The sequence below is a fragment of the Bos indicus genome, chromosome 3 (assembly GCF_029378745.1).
Source record: "Bos indicus isolate NIAB-ARS_2022 breed Sahiwal x Tharparkar chromosome 3, NIAB-ARS_B.indTharparkar_mat_pri_1.0, whole genome shotgun sequence".
NCBI classification, from domain to species: Eukaryota; Metazoa; Chordata; class Mammalia; order Artiodactyla; family Bovidae; genus Bos; species Bos indicus.
Window position 1 is genome coordinate 29274962 of NC_091762.1, and position 15244 is coordinate 29290205.

The following is a 15244-nucleotide window of genomic DNA, read 5'->3' on the forward strand; positions in this document are numbered from 1 at the left end:
TTTAGTGTTGAGATTGCTTGTGGGTGACTCCAGGACTGGTGAGGGTTTTTGTCTGTGGAGTGCTTAAAAGATTGCCCCATGGCTTTATTGAGGCAGTTCAGTTTGACCTTTTGACCTTTATCTTCCTATTCCCAACAGTGGTAAGGTAACCTCTGTGGCTCACTTATATCACTGCCTCACTACTTAGGCTTTGAGTGCTGTTTTGTTTCTGGCACTTCAAAATTTTGCGTTCTTGAGTGTAGACTTAGGTATTTTGGGGTTTACACTTTAATTTGTTGTATGTTAGCTATTTCTGTATTTGAGTTGGGGTTCATGTGGTCTTTTCACATCTGCTTAATGATCCATCTTGAAGTCCATCAGTCAGTTTACTGAAACTAAATTCCACTTAACAACACTGTGGAGATAAACTAGTTTGTAGAGTTGTCTATTTTAGCCTTTAACCCCCTCCCATCCTCCACCCCAGTGATCATACATTTTAGTAAATTAACACTTAAAGGAAATTAGTGAGTATGAACGAGTGTCTCAGAACTTGAGCTTTGAAGTAATGAAATCAGTTCTAGGAACATTATGTGTAAAACTGGTCACTAGCTTTGGCTTTGAAGTTTGGGTTTCAGTTTTGTGTAATACTGAAAACAACATGGCAACTGGTACTGAGTGATAGAGTCAGGAGCACACTCATTTGATCACTAGTTACAGGGGCATACTTACAAACTCAAAAGATTCTCATTTTCAACAAAAATGTTTATATAATCTAAACATTTATTTATAAATATAGAATACCAAAAAGATCCCTAAAGAAACTTCAGCTCTTTTTGTTTTGGTGATAAGATACTTTGCTGGGTAATCTGACAGGAATAAGTAGTCAGAATAGGAATGGGGTTTGTTGATGTCTGCCAACTTAAATTTTCTTGTGTCTCTTTGGGAGTTCTTTCATGCTTCAAATTCTGAATTTCAAGCTTCTCTGAAAATCTTTATGACAGAAGTCTTCCTCAAATGTATCCCTCTATGCTTTGTGTACTTTGGGTTGTGTTTCTTCTGCAGTATTCAGTATCCTTTTGCTGTCTACATTTTTTGAAAAGATGAAAAGTCATGAATTGTGATGTCAGCTTGCTAGGTAGAAGTAGAAATTTTACGAATCTGAGCTTATTCAGAAATCAAAAGCTAGTATGATTTGCATCAAATCATTCTTTTACACAGATATAATGGATACTTTTATAATATTTAGTGTTTCTTGATCAGAACAGTATGCCTTTTGAAAGATACTCCTTTAGATGTCACAAATTTCTTAACTTTCTCAATATTTTAGTTATATGACTATATATATACTCATACAGATAGTTTTCTCTCTGTAGGCTCCTATTCTTTTTTTGTTTGTGAACTTTGCATCTGCTGTTCTTGATTTGCACGCTGTTTCTTTCTTTCCTAGTTTTTTATGGGGTCCCCAAGACCACACTCAGATTCGTGATTTGCTGGAAGGACTTAGAATTAAGAAAAATCTTTATACTCATGGTGCATGGTGTGAAATCCAGGAGGAAGCAGGTGCACACTTTCAAGTGTCTTCCTTCAGTAGAGTTAAACAGGGAGATGCTTTATGCTCCCAGTTAGTGTGTAATAGTATGCAGAAAGAGTGTTACCAACCAGGGAAGCTCACCTGAGCCTCTGTCTGTGGTTTTTATTGGGGAATCAGTCATACAGGTGTAGAACCTCTGCAGAACTGATACCACCTACTTGACCTCCAGTCAGATCCAGAGGTCAAACTGAATGCAGATGGCCTCAGGCAAACAGAAACTTTTTTTTTTTTTTTTGAGGGGGAGGCACTTTTATCAGGCATAATTAATATTACAAGAGTTCAGAAGTCATCTCCCATATGCCCATCAAGGGCTAGTATTGAAGGCTTTCCTTAGAAATGTGCAGGGTTTGATGAACCCAGACCAACCAAGTATACAATTTCTTGCACATTAGTGAGTGCAATTGATTCTTCAAGATCATGTGTAACTGTCACCTTCTCAGTGAAGACTTACTGTAAGAAATTATTGCTCCCTACTTACACTTTTCTCCTTTGTAGTTACGCTATATGTTTCTTGAATGACTTTTAACTCATGCCATCTTCGATGTAAAAATATTTATATTCATTTTTCCCTTTCTTCTAACCATACTGTTTCTTCCTTTGCTTTCATGAATTGTTTTATGCCTTTCTGTTGAGGGGGATGTCTATATGCATTTTGTAGTATAAACACAATATTTTGTTTCATATATATAATTGTAAAATTATGTGTAGCAAAGTATATATGTTTGCTGAGAGACTGATATTCCTACTTTGATTTATTTTTTAACTTGAAGTGTAGCATGGTTGCTTTACAATGTTGTGTTAGTTTCTACTGTATAGCAAGATGAGTCAGCTGTATGTATATACACATGGCCCCTGCTTATTGCACTTTTTTCCCATTCACATTACTGCAATGCTGATATTCCTTTTAGCATGACATCCCATTACAATTACTATATAGGCTTCTGTAGTTTGTATATGTACAACTCTTTGCAGTCAAATGTTCTACCATTGAGCTATACTTCTTGTATGTACAGCTCTTTGTTTATATCCTTGTCTTTGTAAGTTGTGCATGGTATAAACAATAACAATTAAATACTAGTCTTAAACCCATTTTAAAATACATACTGCAGTTTTATTTTAGTCGCACATATGAAGTTAGTGTGTAGGAAATTTAAATGAAACAGTATGGTAAAAATAGAGAACCAAAAAACCTAAAGAGGAAGTATACCTAAAGCCTGAGAACTCAGCATTTGTTAGTGTTTCATCTTCAGTTTTGATTGACACTCGATGCTTACAAATGTGGAAACAAACCTTGATATCATGGTGACTGTTCTGAAGAGATTTCAGCACCAGCACTAAGATTTGTACATTCAGTTGGTTTATAATAGACTTGTTAACAATGTGCATACACATTTGTTACAGGTCAGATCACAGTGTTGAAAGAAGTAATTAGGATCCTCTAAATTGCACTCAGCTTAAGACATTCCGTGTTCAAGAGCACGAAAGCCATCGTAATAATGTGGCTCCAAGGAACATAGTTTTGAGAAGGAAAATAACCTAAGCTTCTGTTTCCCATTCTAATCACTGAATCTCTAACAGTGACAAAAGTGTCACGTAGGACAGTAAATGAACACAATAATAAGTCAGATTTCTTGGAAAGCACACGTTTAGCAACGTGGGATAATGCTGAATGTCAGGAAATATAACATGATTCAACACTGGTTATTTTTGTCATTCTACACAGACATCATTTTTCAATGACAGGACTTTTGTTTTTTAAGTTTTTGACAACGTGGGGGAGCTTGAGTGATCTCACTTCTCCCACCAGGGATCAAACTGTGCCCCCTTCTGTGGAAGTGTGGACTCTGAACCACTGGACTGCCAGGGAATTTGTGACATCATGTTAATGTTTGACCAAGGCACAAAACTTTAAATTCATAAACCAGTTTCTTTTTTTTTTTAATTATTGGAGGATAATTACTTTACAATATTGTGATGGTTTTTGGCATACACTGACATAAATCAGCTACGGGTGCACATGTGTCCCCCACCCTGAACTCATCACCCACCTCCTTCCCACCCCCAGTTTCTTTTTTAAGATCTAGCATTCTTACTGTAGGCTTCTGTCTTACTTTGGACCACTTGTACGCAGTACTCCGTCTGCCTATAGTCTGTTTAACTTAACAAAATAAAAATTGATTTCTGACCAGATTTATGGGGGACATAAACATTTCTGTTATCAAAGTGTTTGCATAACCAAAAGTACAATATTAAGATAAAGATGCCTCCTATTTCTTTCAGAAAATAGTACTTTATAAGCTTGCTATATCTTTAATGTCTTTATTGTTGAATGACAATGAGTAGTTGATAGGAAAAAAAAACAACTATATACTTGCATTATGATAGCGCATCTATCACAGATTTAAAAATGAAATTTCTACAGAAATAGGAACTAATTTAACAAGGGAAAATTTTTTCCTCATTCAGACTTCTTTGAAGTGGTAATAGCTGCAACCTGCAGCATTTAAAAAATTGCGATAAAAGAGCTCTGTCTTATGAATTTACATTCAGTAACGTAAAAAGCTATTAAGATATTAAGAAGAGGTGGCAAGAATACACAGAAGAACTGTACAAAAAGAGCTTCACGACCCAGATAATCACGATGGTGTGATCACTGACCTAGAGCCAGATATCCTGGAATGTGAAGTCAAGTGGGCCTTAGAAAGCATCACTACGAACAAAGCTAGTGGAGGTGATGGAATTCCAGTTGAGATATTTGAAATCCTGAAAGATGATGCTGTGAAAGTGCTGCACTCAACATGCCAGCAAATTTGGAAAACTCAGCAGTGGCCACAGGACTGGAAAAGGTCAGTTTTCATTCCCATTCCAAAGAAAGGCAATGCCAAAGAATGCTCCAACTACCACACAATTGCACTCATCTCACATGCTAGTAAAGTGATGCTCAAAATTCTCCAGGCCAGGCTTCAGTAATATGTGAACGGTGAACTTCCAGATGTTCAAGCTGGTTTTAGAAAAGGCAGAGGAACCAGAGATCAAATTGCCAACATCCTCTCGATCATCAAAAAAGCAAGAAAGCTCCAGAAAAACATCTATTTCTTTTTTTTTTATTTATTTTTTCGCTTTTAATTGAAATATAACTAATTTCTTTTTGTACAGCAAAGCGACACAGTTATATACGTATACACATTGTTTTTAATATTATTTTCCATTATGGTTTATCCCAGGAGACTGAATGTAGTTCCCTGTGCTATACAGTAGGATTTTACTCTGTCCATTCAATTGCATTTATCAACTCCAAACTCCCAATCATTCCTTCTCTAGCCCCACTCGCCCTTGGCAACCTCAAGTCTGATCTCTATGTCTGTGAGTCTGTTTTCTAGATAAGTTAATTGGTGCCATATTGTGGATTCCATATATAAGTACAGTACTTGCCTTTCTTTTTCTGACTTACTTCACTTAATATGAGGATCTCCAGTTGTATCTATGCTGCTGCAAATGACATTATTTCATTCTTTTTATGGCTGAGTAGTATTCCATTGTGGGACTTCCTCGACAGCAGCTTTTTTTTTTTTTTTTGTTCATTATTTCTTTTTTTTTTTTTCCATTACATAGTAGCAGACTCATTCACTTAAATATAAACTTTTTTGATTTCACAGTCATAAGTCAAGTATATCACACCACTGGCACAATTAATATACTATAGGAAATAGTTATACAGAAATATATACGTTGTCAATGCTCTTTGGAAAACTACATAGTACAATACATATGGTCTTTTTTTTTTTTTTTTTCCTCCCAAATCTTCCCACCCTCTCCCTCTCCCACAGAGTCCATAAGCCTGTTCTATACATCAGTGTCTCTTTTGCTGTCTCGTATACAGGGTTATCGTTACCATCTTTCTAAATTCCATATATATGCGTTAGTATACTGTATTGGTGTTTTTCCTTCTGGCTTACTTCACTCTGTATAATAGGCTCAAGTTTCATCCACCTCATTAGAACTGTCAAATGTATTCTTTTTAATGGCTGAGTAATACTCCATTGTGTATATGTACCACAGCTTTCTTATCCATTCATCTGCTGATGGACATCTAGGTTGCTTCCATGTCCTGGCTATTATAAACAGTGCTGCGATGAACATTGGGGTACACGTGTCTCTTTCCCTTCTGGTTTCCTCAGTGTGTATGCCCAGCAGTGGGATTGCTGGATCATAAGGCAGTTCTATTTCCAGTTTTTTAAGGAATCTCCACACTGTTCTCCATAGTGGCTGTACTAGTTTGCATTCCCACCAACAGTGTATGAGGGTTCCCTTTTCTCCACACCCTCTCCAGTATTTATTATTTGTAGACTTTTGGATTGCAGCCATTCTGACTGGTGTGAAATGGTATCTCATAGTGGTTTTGATTTGCATTTCTTTGATAATGAGTGATGTTGAGCATCTTTTCATGTGTTTGTTAGCCATCTGTATGTCTTCTTTGGAGAAATGTCTATTTAGATCTTTGGCCCATTTTTTGATTGGGTCATTTATTTTTCTGGAGTTGAGCTGTAGGGGTTGCTTGTATATTTTTGAGATTAGTTGTTTGTCGGTTGCTTCATTTGCTATTATTTTCTCCCATTCTGAAGGCTGTCTTTTCACCTTGCTAATAGTTTCCTTTGATGTGCAGAAGCTTTTAAGTTTAATTAGGTCCCATTTGTTTATTTTTGCTTTTATTTCCAATATTCTGGGAGGTGGGTCATAGAGGATCCTGCTGTGATGTATGTCAGAGAGTGTTTTGCCTATGTTCTCCTCTAGGAGTTTTATAGTTTCTGGTCTTACGTTGAGATCTTTAATCCATTTTGAGTTTATTTTTGTATATGGTGTTAGAAAGTGTTCTAGTTTCATTCTTTTACAAGTGGTTGACCAGATTTCCCAGCACCACTTGTTAAAGAGATTGTCTTTAATCCATTGTATATTCTTGCCTCCTTTGTCAAAGATAAGGTGTCCATAGGTGCGTGGATTTATCTCTGGGCTTTCTATTTTGTTCCATTGATCTATATTTCTGTCTTTGTGCCAGTACCATACTGTCTTGATAACTGTGGCTTTGTAGTAGAGCCTGAAGTCAGGTAGGTTGATTCCTCCAGTTCCATTTTTCTTTCTCAAGATCGCTTTGGCTATTCGAGGTTTTTTGTATTTCCATACAAATTGTGAAATTATTTGTTCTAGCTCTGTGAAGAATACGGTTGGTAGCTTGATAGGGATTGCGTTGAATCTATAAATTGCTTTGGGTAGTATACTCATTTTCACTATATTGATTCTTCCAATCCATGAACATGGTATATTTCTCCATCTATTAGTGTCCTCTTTGATTTCTTTCACCAGTGTTATATAGTTTTCTATATATAGGTCTTTAGTTTCTTTAGGTAGATACATTCCTAAGTATTTTATTCTTTTCGTTGCAATGGTGAATGGAATTGTTTCCTTAATTTCTCTTTCTGTTTTCTCATTATTAGTGTATAGGAATGCAAGGGATTTCTGTGTGTTGATTTTATATCCTGCAGCTTTACTATAATCATTGATTAAACTGCTCAAACTCTTCCAGAAAATTGCAGAGGAAGGTAAACTTCCAAACTCATTCTGTGAGGCCACCATCACCCTAATACCAAAACCTGACAAAGATCCCACAAAAAAAGAAAACTACAGGCCAATATCACTGATGAATATAGATGCAAAAATCCTAAACAAAATTCTAGCAATCAGAATCCAACAACATATTAAAAAGATCATACACCATGACCAAGTGGGCTTTATCCCAGGGATGCAAGGATTCTTCAATATCCGCAAATCAATCAATGTAATACACCATTAACAAATTGAAAAACATCTATTTCTGCTTTATTGACTAGACCAAAACCTTTGACTGTGTGGATCACAATAAACTGTGGAAAATCCTGAAAGACATGGGAATACCAGACCACCTGACCTGCCTCTTGAGAAACCTGTATGCAGGCCAGGAAGCAACAGTTAGAACTGGACATGGAACGACAGACTGGTTCCATATAGGAAAAGGAGTATGTGAAGGCTGTATATTGTCACCCTGCTTATTTAACTTCTATGCAGAGTACATCATGAGAAACGTTGGGCTGGAAGAAACACAAGCTGGAATCGAGATTGCTGGGAGAAATATCAGTAACCTCAGATATGCAGATGACACCACCCTAATGGCAGAAAGTGAAGAGGAACTAAAAAGCCTCTTGATGAAGATGAAAGAGGAGAGTGAAAAGGTTGGCTTAAAGCTCACATTCAGAAAACTAAGATCATGGCATCAGATCCCATCACTTCATGGCAGATAGATGGGGAAACAGTGGAAACAGTGTCAGACTTTATTTTTGGGAGCTCCAAAATCACTACAGATATTGATTGCAGCCATGAAATTAAAGGACAGTTACTCCTTGGAAGGAAAGTTATGACCAACCTAGATAGCATATTCAAAAGCAGAGACATTACTTTGCCAACAAAGGTCCATCTAGTCGAGGCTATGGTTTTTCCAGTGGTCATGTATGGATGTGAGAGTTGGACTGTGAAGAAAGCTGAGCGCCAAAGAATTGATGCTTTTGAACTGTGGTGTTGGAGAAGACTCTTGAGAGTCCCTTGGACTACAAGGAGATCCAACCAGTCCATCCTAAAGGAGGTCAGTCCTGGGTGTTCACTGGAAGGACTGATGCTAAAGCTGAAACTCCAATACTTTGGCCACCTCATGCGAAGAGTTGACTCATTGGAAAAGCCCCTGATGCTGGGAGGGATTGGGGGCAGGATAAGAAGGGGATGACAGAGGATGAGATGACTGGATGGCCTCACAGACTCGATGGACATGAGTTTGAGTAAACTCCGGGAGTTGGTGATGGACAGGGAGGCCTGTGATTCATGAGGTGATTCATTGGGTGATTAGTGCTGTGATTCATGGAGTCGCAAAGAGTGGGACGTGACTGAGCGACTGAACTGAACTGAACATAAAAAGCAGATGAAAGTGGATTATTAAACAAATTAGGAAAACTACTGATAATCAAAGATTTTAAAGCAACTGTGGCACATAACTGAAGCATAAATCAAGATGGAGGGCTCAAAGACTTTTTAATTTCCTAAAAAAAAAAAAAAAAGTTATCGTTGCAACATACAGGATTTCTTCCCTTATTTTAATCTTAGGAATTTTAAAGAATAGGCAGTGGATTACATACACACATTTGAGTCCACGCACAAACATGCAAACATGGACAGACATAGTGGTAAGTAGAGTGTCTAGTTCCTTCTTCCTACCTCCTAACCCTCACTACCACTGAGCTATACCTCCTATACGTACCACCCTTTGGACTCTTTATATCCTTGTCTTTGTGTGGTGCTTCCTACAATTGTACATGGTATAAACTGTAAGATACTAGTCTTCAGCCCTTTCTTAAAAGCAAGGATTGTGTCATTCTATGTTTTTCAGTTTTGTGGCTGATATATAGTAGTCACTCTGTTGTGTTGACTATGCTGCTGTTTTCTAATTTTTAACTAACTTTAACTTCCATTTTACCTTGGCAGGTTTGTTTCTTCTGATAGATGCTAGAACACTGGCATGTTAAGTCTCAATATATTTCTTCCCACATTTTACATTAGGATGAATTCAGGTCGCTCTTAATCAACTCAGAATTTATAAGATGAAGATTGTGTATTTCTATTTCTACTATAACAGAATTGCCATAAACTTGTCTTTAGAACAACATACATTTTATTCTCTTACTGTTCTTAAAGGCTAAAGTTTGCAGTTAGTTTTACTGGACTAGAGTCAAAGTGTCGGCATGTCTTGATCCTTGTGGAGGCTCTGAGGAGAGAATCCATTTTCTTTTTTCAGCTTATATAAGCATCCTATATTCCTTGGCTTATGTCTGTGTCTCCAAAGCACATTAATCTCTGTTTTTATTATCAGTTGCCTTCTCCTCTTCTTGTAGTCTAATCTTCCCTGCCTGCTTCTTGTTAGACCACTTGTGATTATAAGACCTTTTAGAACTAACACCCAAGAAAGATGTACTTTCCATTATACGGGACTGGAATGCAAAAGTGGGAAGTCAAGAAACACCTGAAGTAACAGGCAAATTTGGCCTTGGAGTACAGAATGAAGCAGGGCAAAGGCTAACAAGAATTTTGCCAAGCGAATGCACTGGTCATAGCAAACACCCTCTTGCAACAACACAAGAGAAGACTACACATGGACATCACCAGATGGCCATGAAATCAGATTGATTATATTCTCTGCAGCCAAATATGAAGAGCTCTATACAGTCAGCAAAAAGAAGACCAGGAGCTGACTGTGGCTCAGATTATGAACTCCTTATTGCCAAATTCAGACTTAAATTGAAGAAAGTGGGGAAAACCAATAGACCATTCAGGTATGACCTAAATCAATTTCCTTACGATTATACAGTGGAAATGACAAATAGATTCAAGGGATTAAATCTGATAGAGTGCCTGATGAACTGTAGACGGAGGTTCGTGACATTGTACAGGAGACAGGGCTGAAGACCATCCCCAAGAAAAAGAAATGCAAAAAAGCAAAATGGCTGTCTGAGGAGGCCTTAAAAATAGCTGTGAAGAGAAGAGAAAAGCAAAGGAGAAAAGGAAAGATATACCCATCTGAATGCATAGTTCCCAAGAATAGCAAGGAGAGAGAAAAAAGCCTTCCTCAGTGATCAGTGCAAAGAAATAGAGGAAAACAATAGAGGGGGAAAAGACTAGAGATCTCTTCAAGAATAGTAGAGATATAAAGGGACCATTTCATGCAAAGATGGACTCAATAAAGGACAGAAATGGTATGGACCTAAAGAAGCCTAAGATACTAAGAAGAGGTGGCAAGAATACACAGAAAAACAGTATAAAAAAGATCTTTACGACCCAGATAATCATGATGGCGTGATCACTCACCTAGAGCCAGACATCCTGGAATGTGAAGCCAAGTGGGCCTTAGGAAGCATCACTACGAAAAAAGCTAGTGGAGGTGATGGAATTCCAGTTGAGCTATTTCAAATCCTAAAAGAAGATACTGTGAAAGTGCTGCACTCAATATGCCAGCAAATCTGGAAACTCAGCAGTGGTCAAAGGACTGGAAAAGATCAGTTTTCATTCCAATTCCAAAGGAAGGCAATGCCAAAGAATGCTCAAACCACCACACAAGTGCACTCATCTCAATGCTAGCAAAGTATTGCTGAAATTTCTTCAAGCAGGCTTCAGTAATACGTGAACCGTGAACTTCCAGATGTTCAAGCTGGTTTTAGAAAAGGCAGAGGAACCAGAGATCAAATTGCCAACATCTGCTGGATCATGGAAAAAGCAAGAGAGTTCCAGAAAAACATCTATTTCTGCTTTATTGACTGTGCCAAACCTTTGACTGTGTGGATCACAATAAACTGTGGAAAATTCTGAAAGAGATGGGAATACCAGACCACCTGACCTTCCTCTTGAGAAACCTGTACGCAGGTGAGGAAGCAACAGTTAGAACTGGACGTGGAACAACAGACTGGTTCTAAATAGGAAAAGGAGTACGCCAAGGCTGTATACTGTCACCCTGCTTATTTAACTTATATGCAGAGTACATCATGAGAAACGTTGGGCTGGAAGAAGAACAAGCTGGAATCAAGATTGCCAGGAGAAATATCAGTAACCTCAGATATGCAGATGACACCACACTTATGGCAGAAAGTGAAGAAGAACTAAAAAGCCTCTTGATGAAGGTGAAAGAGGAGACTGAAAAAATTGGCTTAAAGCTCAGCATTCAGAAAGCAAAGATCATGGCCTCTAGTCCCATCACTTCATGACAAATAGATGGGGAAAGAGTGGAAACAGTGGCTGACTTTATTTTTGGGGCTCCAAAATCATTGCAGATGGTGACTTCAGCCATGAAATTAAAAGACGCTTACTCCTTGGAAGGAAAGTTATGACCAACCTAGATAGCATATTCAAAAGCAGAGACATTACTTTGCCAACAAAGTTCTATCTAGTCAAGGCTATGGTTTTTGCAGTAGTCATGTATGGATGTGAGAGTTGGACTATAAAGAAAGCCTAGTGCCAAAGAATTGATGCTTTTGAACTGTGGTGTTGGAGAAGATTCTTGAGAGTCCCTTAGACTGCAAGGAGAGCCAAGCAGTCCATCTTCAGTTCAGTTGAGTTCAGTCACTCATTCGTGTCCGACTCTTTGCGACCCCATGAACCACAGCACCCCAGGCCTCCATGTCTATCACCAACTCCTGGATTTCACCCAAACTCATGTCCATCGATTTGGTGATGCCATCCAGCCATCTCATCCTCTGTCGTCCCCTTTTTCTCCTGCCCCCAGTCCCTCCCAGCATCAGGGTCTTTTCCAATGAGTCAACTCTTCGCATGAGATGGCCAAAGTATTGGAGTTTCAACTTTAGTCCTTCCAATGAACACCCAGGCAGGACTGATCTCCTTCAGAATGGACTGGTTGGATCTCCTTGCAGACCAAGGGACTCTCAAGAATCTTCTCTAACACCACAGTTCAAAAGCATCAATTCTTCGGCGCTCAGCCTTCTTCACAGTCCAACTCTCACATCCATACATGACCACTGGAAAAACCATAGCCTTGACTAGACGGACCTTTGTTGGCAAAGTAACATCTCTAGTTTTGAATATGCTGTCTAGGTTGGTCATAACTTTCCTTCCAAGGAGTTAGCGTCTTTTAATTTCATGGCTGCAGTCACCGTCTGTAGTGATTTTGGAGCCCCCCAAAATAAAGTCTAACACTGTTTACATTGTTTCCCCATCTATTTCCCATGAAGTGTGATGGGACCAGATGCCATGATCTTAGTTTTCTGAATGTTGAGTTTTAAGCCAACTTTTTCACTCTCCTCTTTCACCTTCATCAAGAGGCTTTTTAGTTCCTCTTCACTTTCTGCCATAAGGGTGGTGTCATCTGCATATCTGAGGTTATTGATATTTCTCCCGGCAATCTTGATTCCAGCTTGTGCTTCTTCCAGCCCAACGTTTCTTCTGCATAGAAGTTAAATAAGCAGGGTGACAATATACAGCCTTCACATACTCCTTTTCCTATTTGGAACCAGTCTGTCGTTCCATGTCCAGTTCTAATTGTTGCTTCCTCACCTGCATATAGGTTTCTCAAGAGGTAGGTCAGGTGGTCTGGTATTCCCATCTCTTTCAGAATTTTCCACAGTTTATTGTGATCCACGCAGTCAAAAGTTTGGCATAGTCAATAAAGCAGAAATAGGTGTTTTTCTGGAACTGTCTTCCTTTTTCGATGATCCAGCAAATGTTGGCAGTTTGATCTCTGGTTCCTCTGCCTTTTCTAAAACCGGCTTGAACATTTGGAAATTCACTGTTCATGTATTGGCTGAAGCCTGGTTTGGAGAATTTTGAGCATTACTTTGCTAGCATTGAGATGAGTGCCATCGTGCGGTATTTTGATCATTGTTTGGCATTGCTTTTCTTTGGGATTGGAATGAAAACTGATCTTTTGCAGTCCTGGGACCACTGCTGAATTGACTGCTGAATTTTCCAAATTTGGGGACATATTAAGTGCAGCACTCACAGCCTCATCTTCTTTTAGGATTTCAAATAGCTCAATTGGAATTCCATCACCTTCAGTAGCTTTGTTTATAGTGATGCTTTCTAAGGCCCACTTGACTTCACATTCCAGGATGTCTGGCTCTAGGTCAGTGATCACACCATGGTGATTATCTGGGTCATGAAGATCTTTTTTGTACAGTTCTTCTGTGTATTCTTGCCACCTCTACTTAATATCGTCTGCTTCTGTTAGGTCCATACCACTTCTGTCCTTTATCGAGCCCATCTTTGCATGAAATGTTCCCTTGGTATCTCTAATTTTCTTGAAGAGATCTCTAGTCTTTCCCATTCTGTTGTTTTCCTCTATTTCCTTGCATTGATCGCTGAGGAAGGCTTTCTTATCTCCTTGCTATTCTTTGGAACTCTGCATTCAGATGCTTATTTCTTTCCTTTTTTCCTTTGCTTTTTGCTTTTTTTTTTTTTTACAGCAATTTGTAAGGCCTCCTTAAACAGCCATCTTGCTTTTTTTGCATTTATTTTCCATGGGGATGGTCTTGATCCCTGTCTCCTGTACAGTGTCACGAACCTCCGTCCATAGTTCATCAAGCACTCTATCAGATGTAGTCACTTAAATCTATTTTCACTTCCACTGTATAATCATAGGGATTTGATTTAGGTCATACCTGAATGGTCTAGTGGTTTTCCCTACTTTCTCCAATTTAAGTCTGAATTTGGTAATAAGCAGTTCATGATCTGAGCCACAGTCAGTTCCCTGTCTTGTTTTTGCTGACTGTATAGAGCTTCTCCATCTTTGGCTGCAAAGAATATAATCAGTCTGATTTCGGTGTTGACCATCTGGTGATGTCCATGTGTAGAGTCTTCTCTTGTGTTGCTGGAAGAGGGTGTTTGCTATGACCAGTGTGTTTTCTTGGCAAAACTCTATTAGCCTTTGCTGTGCTTTATTCCGTATTCCAAGGCCAAATTTGCTTGTTACTCCAGGTGTTTCTTGACTTCCTACTTTTGCATTCCAGTCCCCTATAATGAAAAAGACATCTTTTTTGGGTGTTAGTTCCAAAAGATCTTGTAGGTCTTCATAGAACTGTTCAAGTTAACCTTTTTCAGCGTTACTGGTACAGTCCATCTTAAAGGAGATCAATCCTGAGTCTTCAGTGGAAGGACTGATGTTGAAGCTGAAACTCCAGTACTTTGGCCACGTGATGCAAAGAGCTGACTGACTGGAAAAGACCATGATGCTGGGAAAGACTGAAGGCAGGAGCAGAAGGGGCGATGGAGGATGAGATGGTTGGATGATATCACCTACTCAATAGACATGAATTGGGTAAACCTCAGGAGTTGGTGATGGACAGGAGGCCTGGCCTGCTGTGATCCAAGGGGTTGCAAAGAGTCAGACATGACTGAACGATTGAACTGAAACTGATGACATTTTAGAGCCTATCAGAGAATCCAGGACAGTGTTGCCATCGCAGGAGCTTTAATTTAGTTACACTCGCAAAATCTCCTTTGCCATATAAAGGCATACAGTTTTCCAGTGATTAGGATCTGGATATCTTTCGGTGCCATTAGTACCAACCACATGTTGTAATGAAGAAGCAGCTTAAAGCTTTTTTATTTGCATATTAATGCTTATTTTATCCTCCCTAATGGGTGTTATTTTCCCCCAATGAAATAACTCAGTGGAATAACATTTTACCCAGCTCTTTTTCTTTTTTCTTATCTATGACATATGAATGAGTAGTTCACATATAGGCATCGTGTATAATTTCCTTATTTTTTCCTGAAAATATTTCTTAATGTTGTTGTTTTGTGTTGTAGTTGGTGTAATACGGTGCCCAGTATGCCGCCAAGAATGCAGACAAATAGACCTTGTGGATAATTATTTTGTGAAAGATACATCTGAAACCCCTAGCAGTTCTGATGAGAAGTCAGAACAGGTATGCTTCTCAATTTTTCTTTATATTACTTTCTTCATTATCAGAATGTACATTGTAAGAAAACATGCCTGAATTGTTACATAAATTAGGATAGTTATGCCCTAGTTTCGTCTTTAAATTTGAAAATGAAGAGTATCTTTATTCTGCACCCTCAGACCTGGCTAAAAGAGATTAA

General features: G+C 38.6%; 1 protein-coding gene across 2 annotated transcripts in view; it reads left to right on the plus strand.

Moving 5' to 3' along the window:
* TRIM33 (tripartite motif containing 33) overlaps positions 1–15244 on the plus strand; it is a 144482-nt gene that overhangs the window by 47397 nt on the left and 81841 nt on the right. For both annotated transcript variants that reach the window (XM_019956764.2, XM_019956765.2), the window contains exon 2: positions 14951–15069. In XM_019956764.2, coding sequence (XP_019812323.2) covers positions 14951–15069 — 119 coding nt within the window. The remainder of the gene's footprint in view (positions 1–14950; positions 15070–15244) is intronic.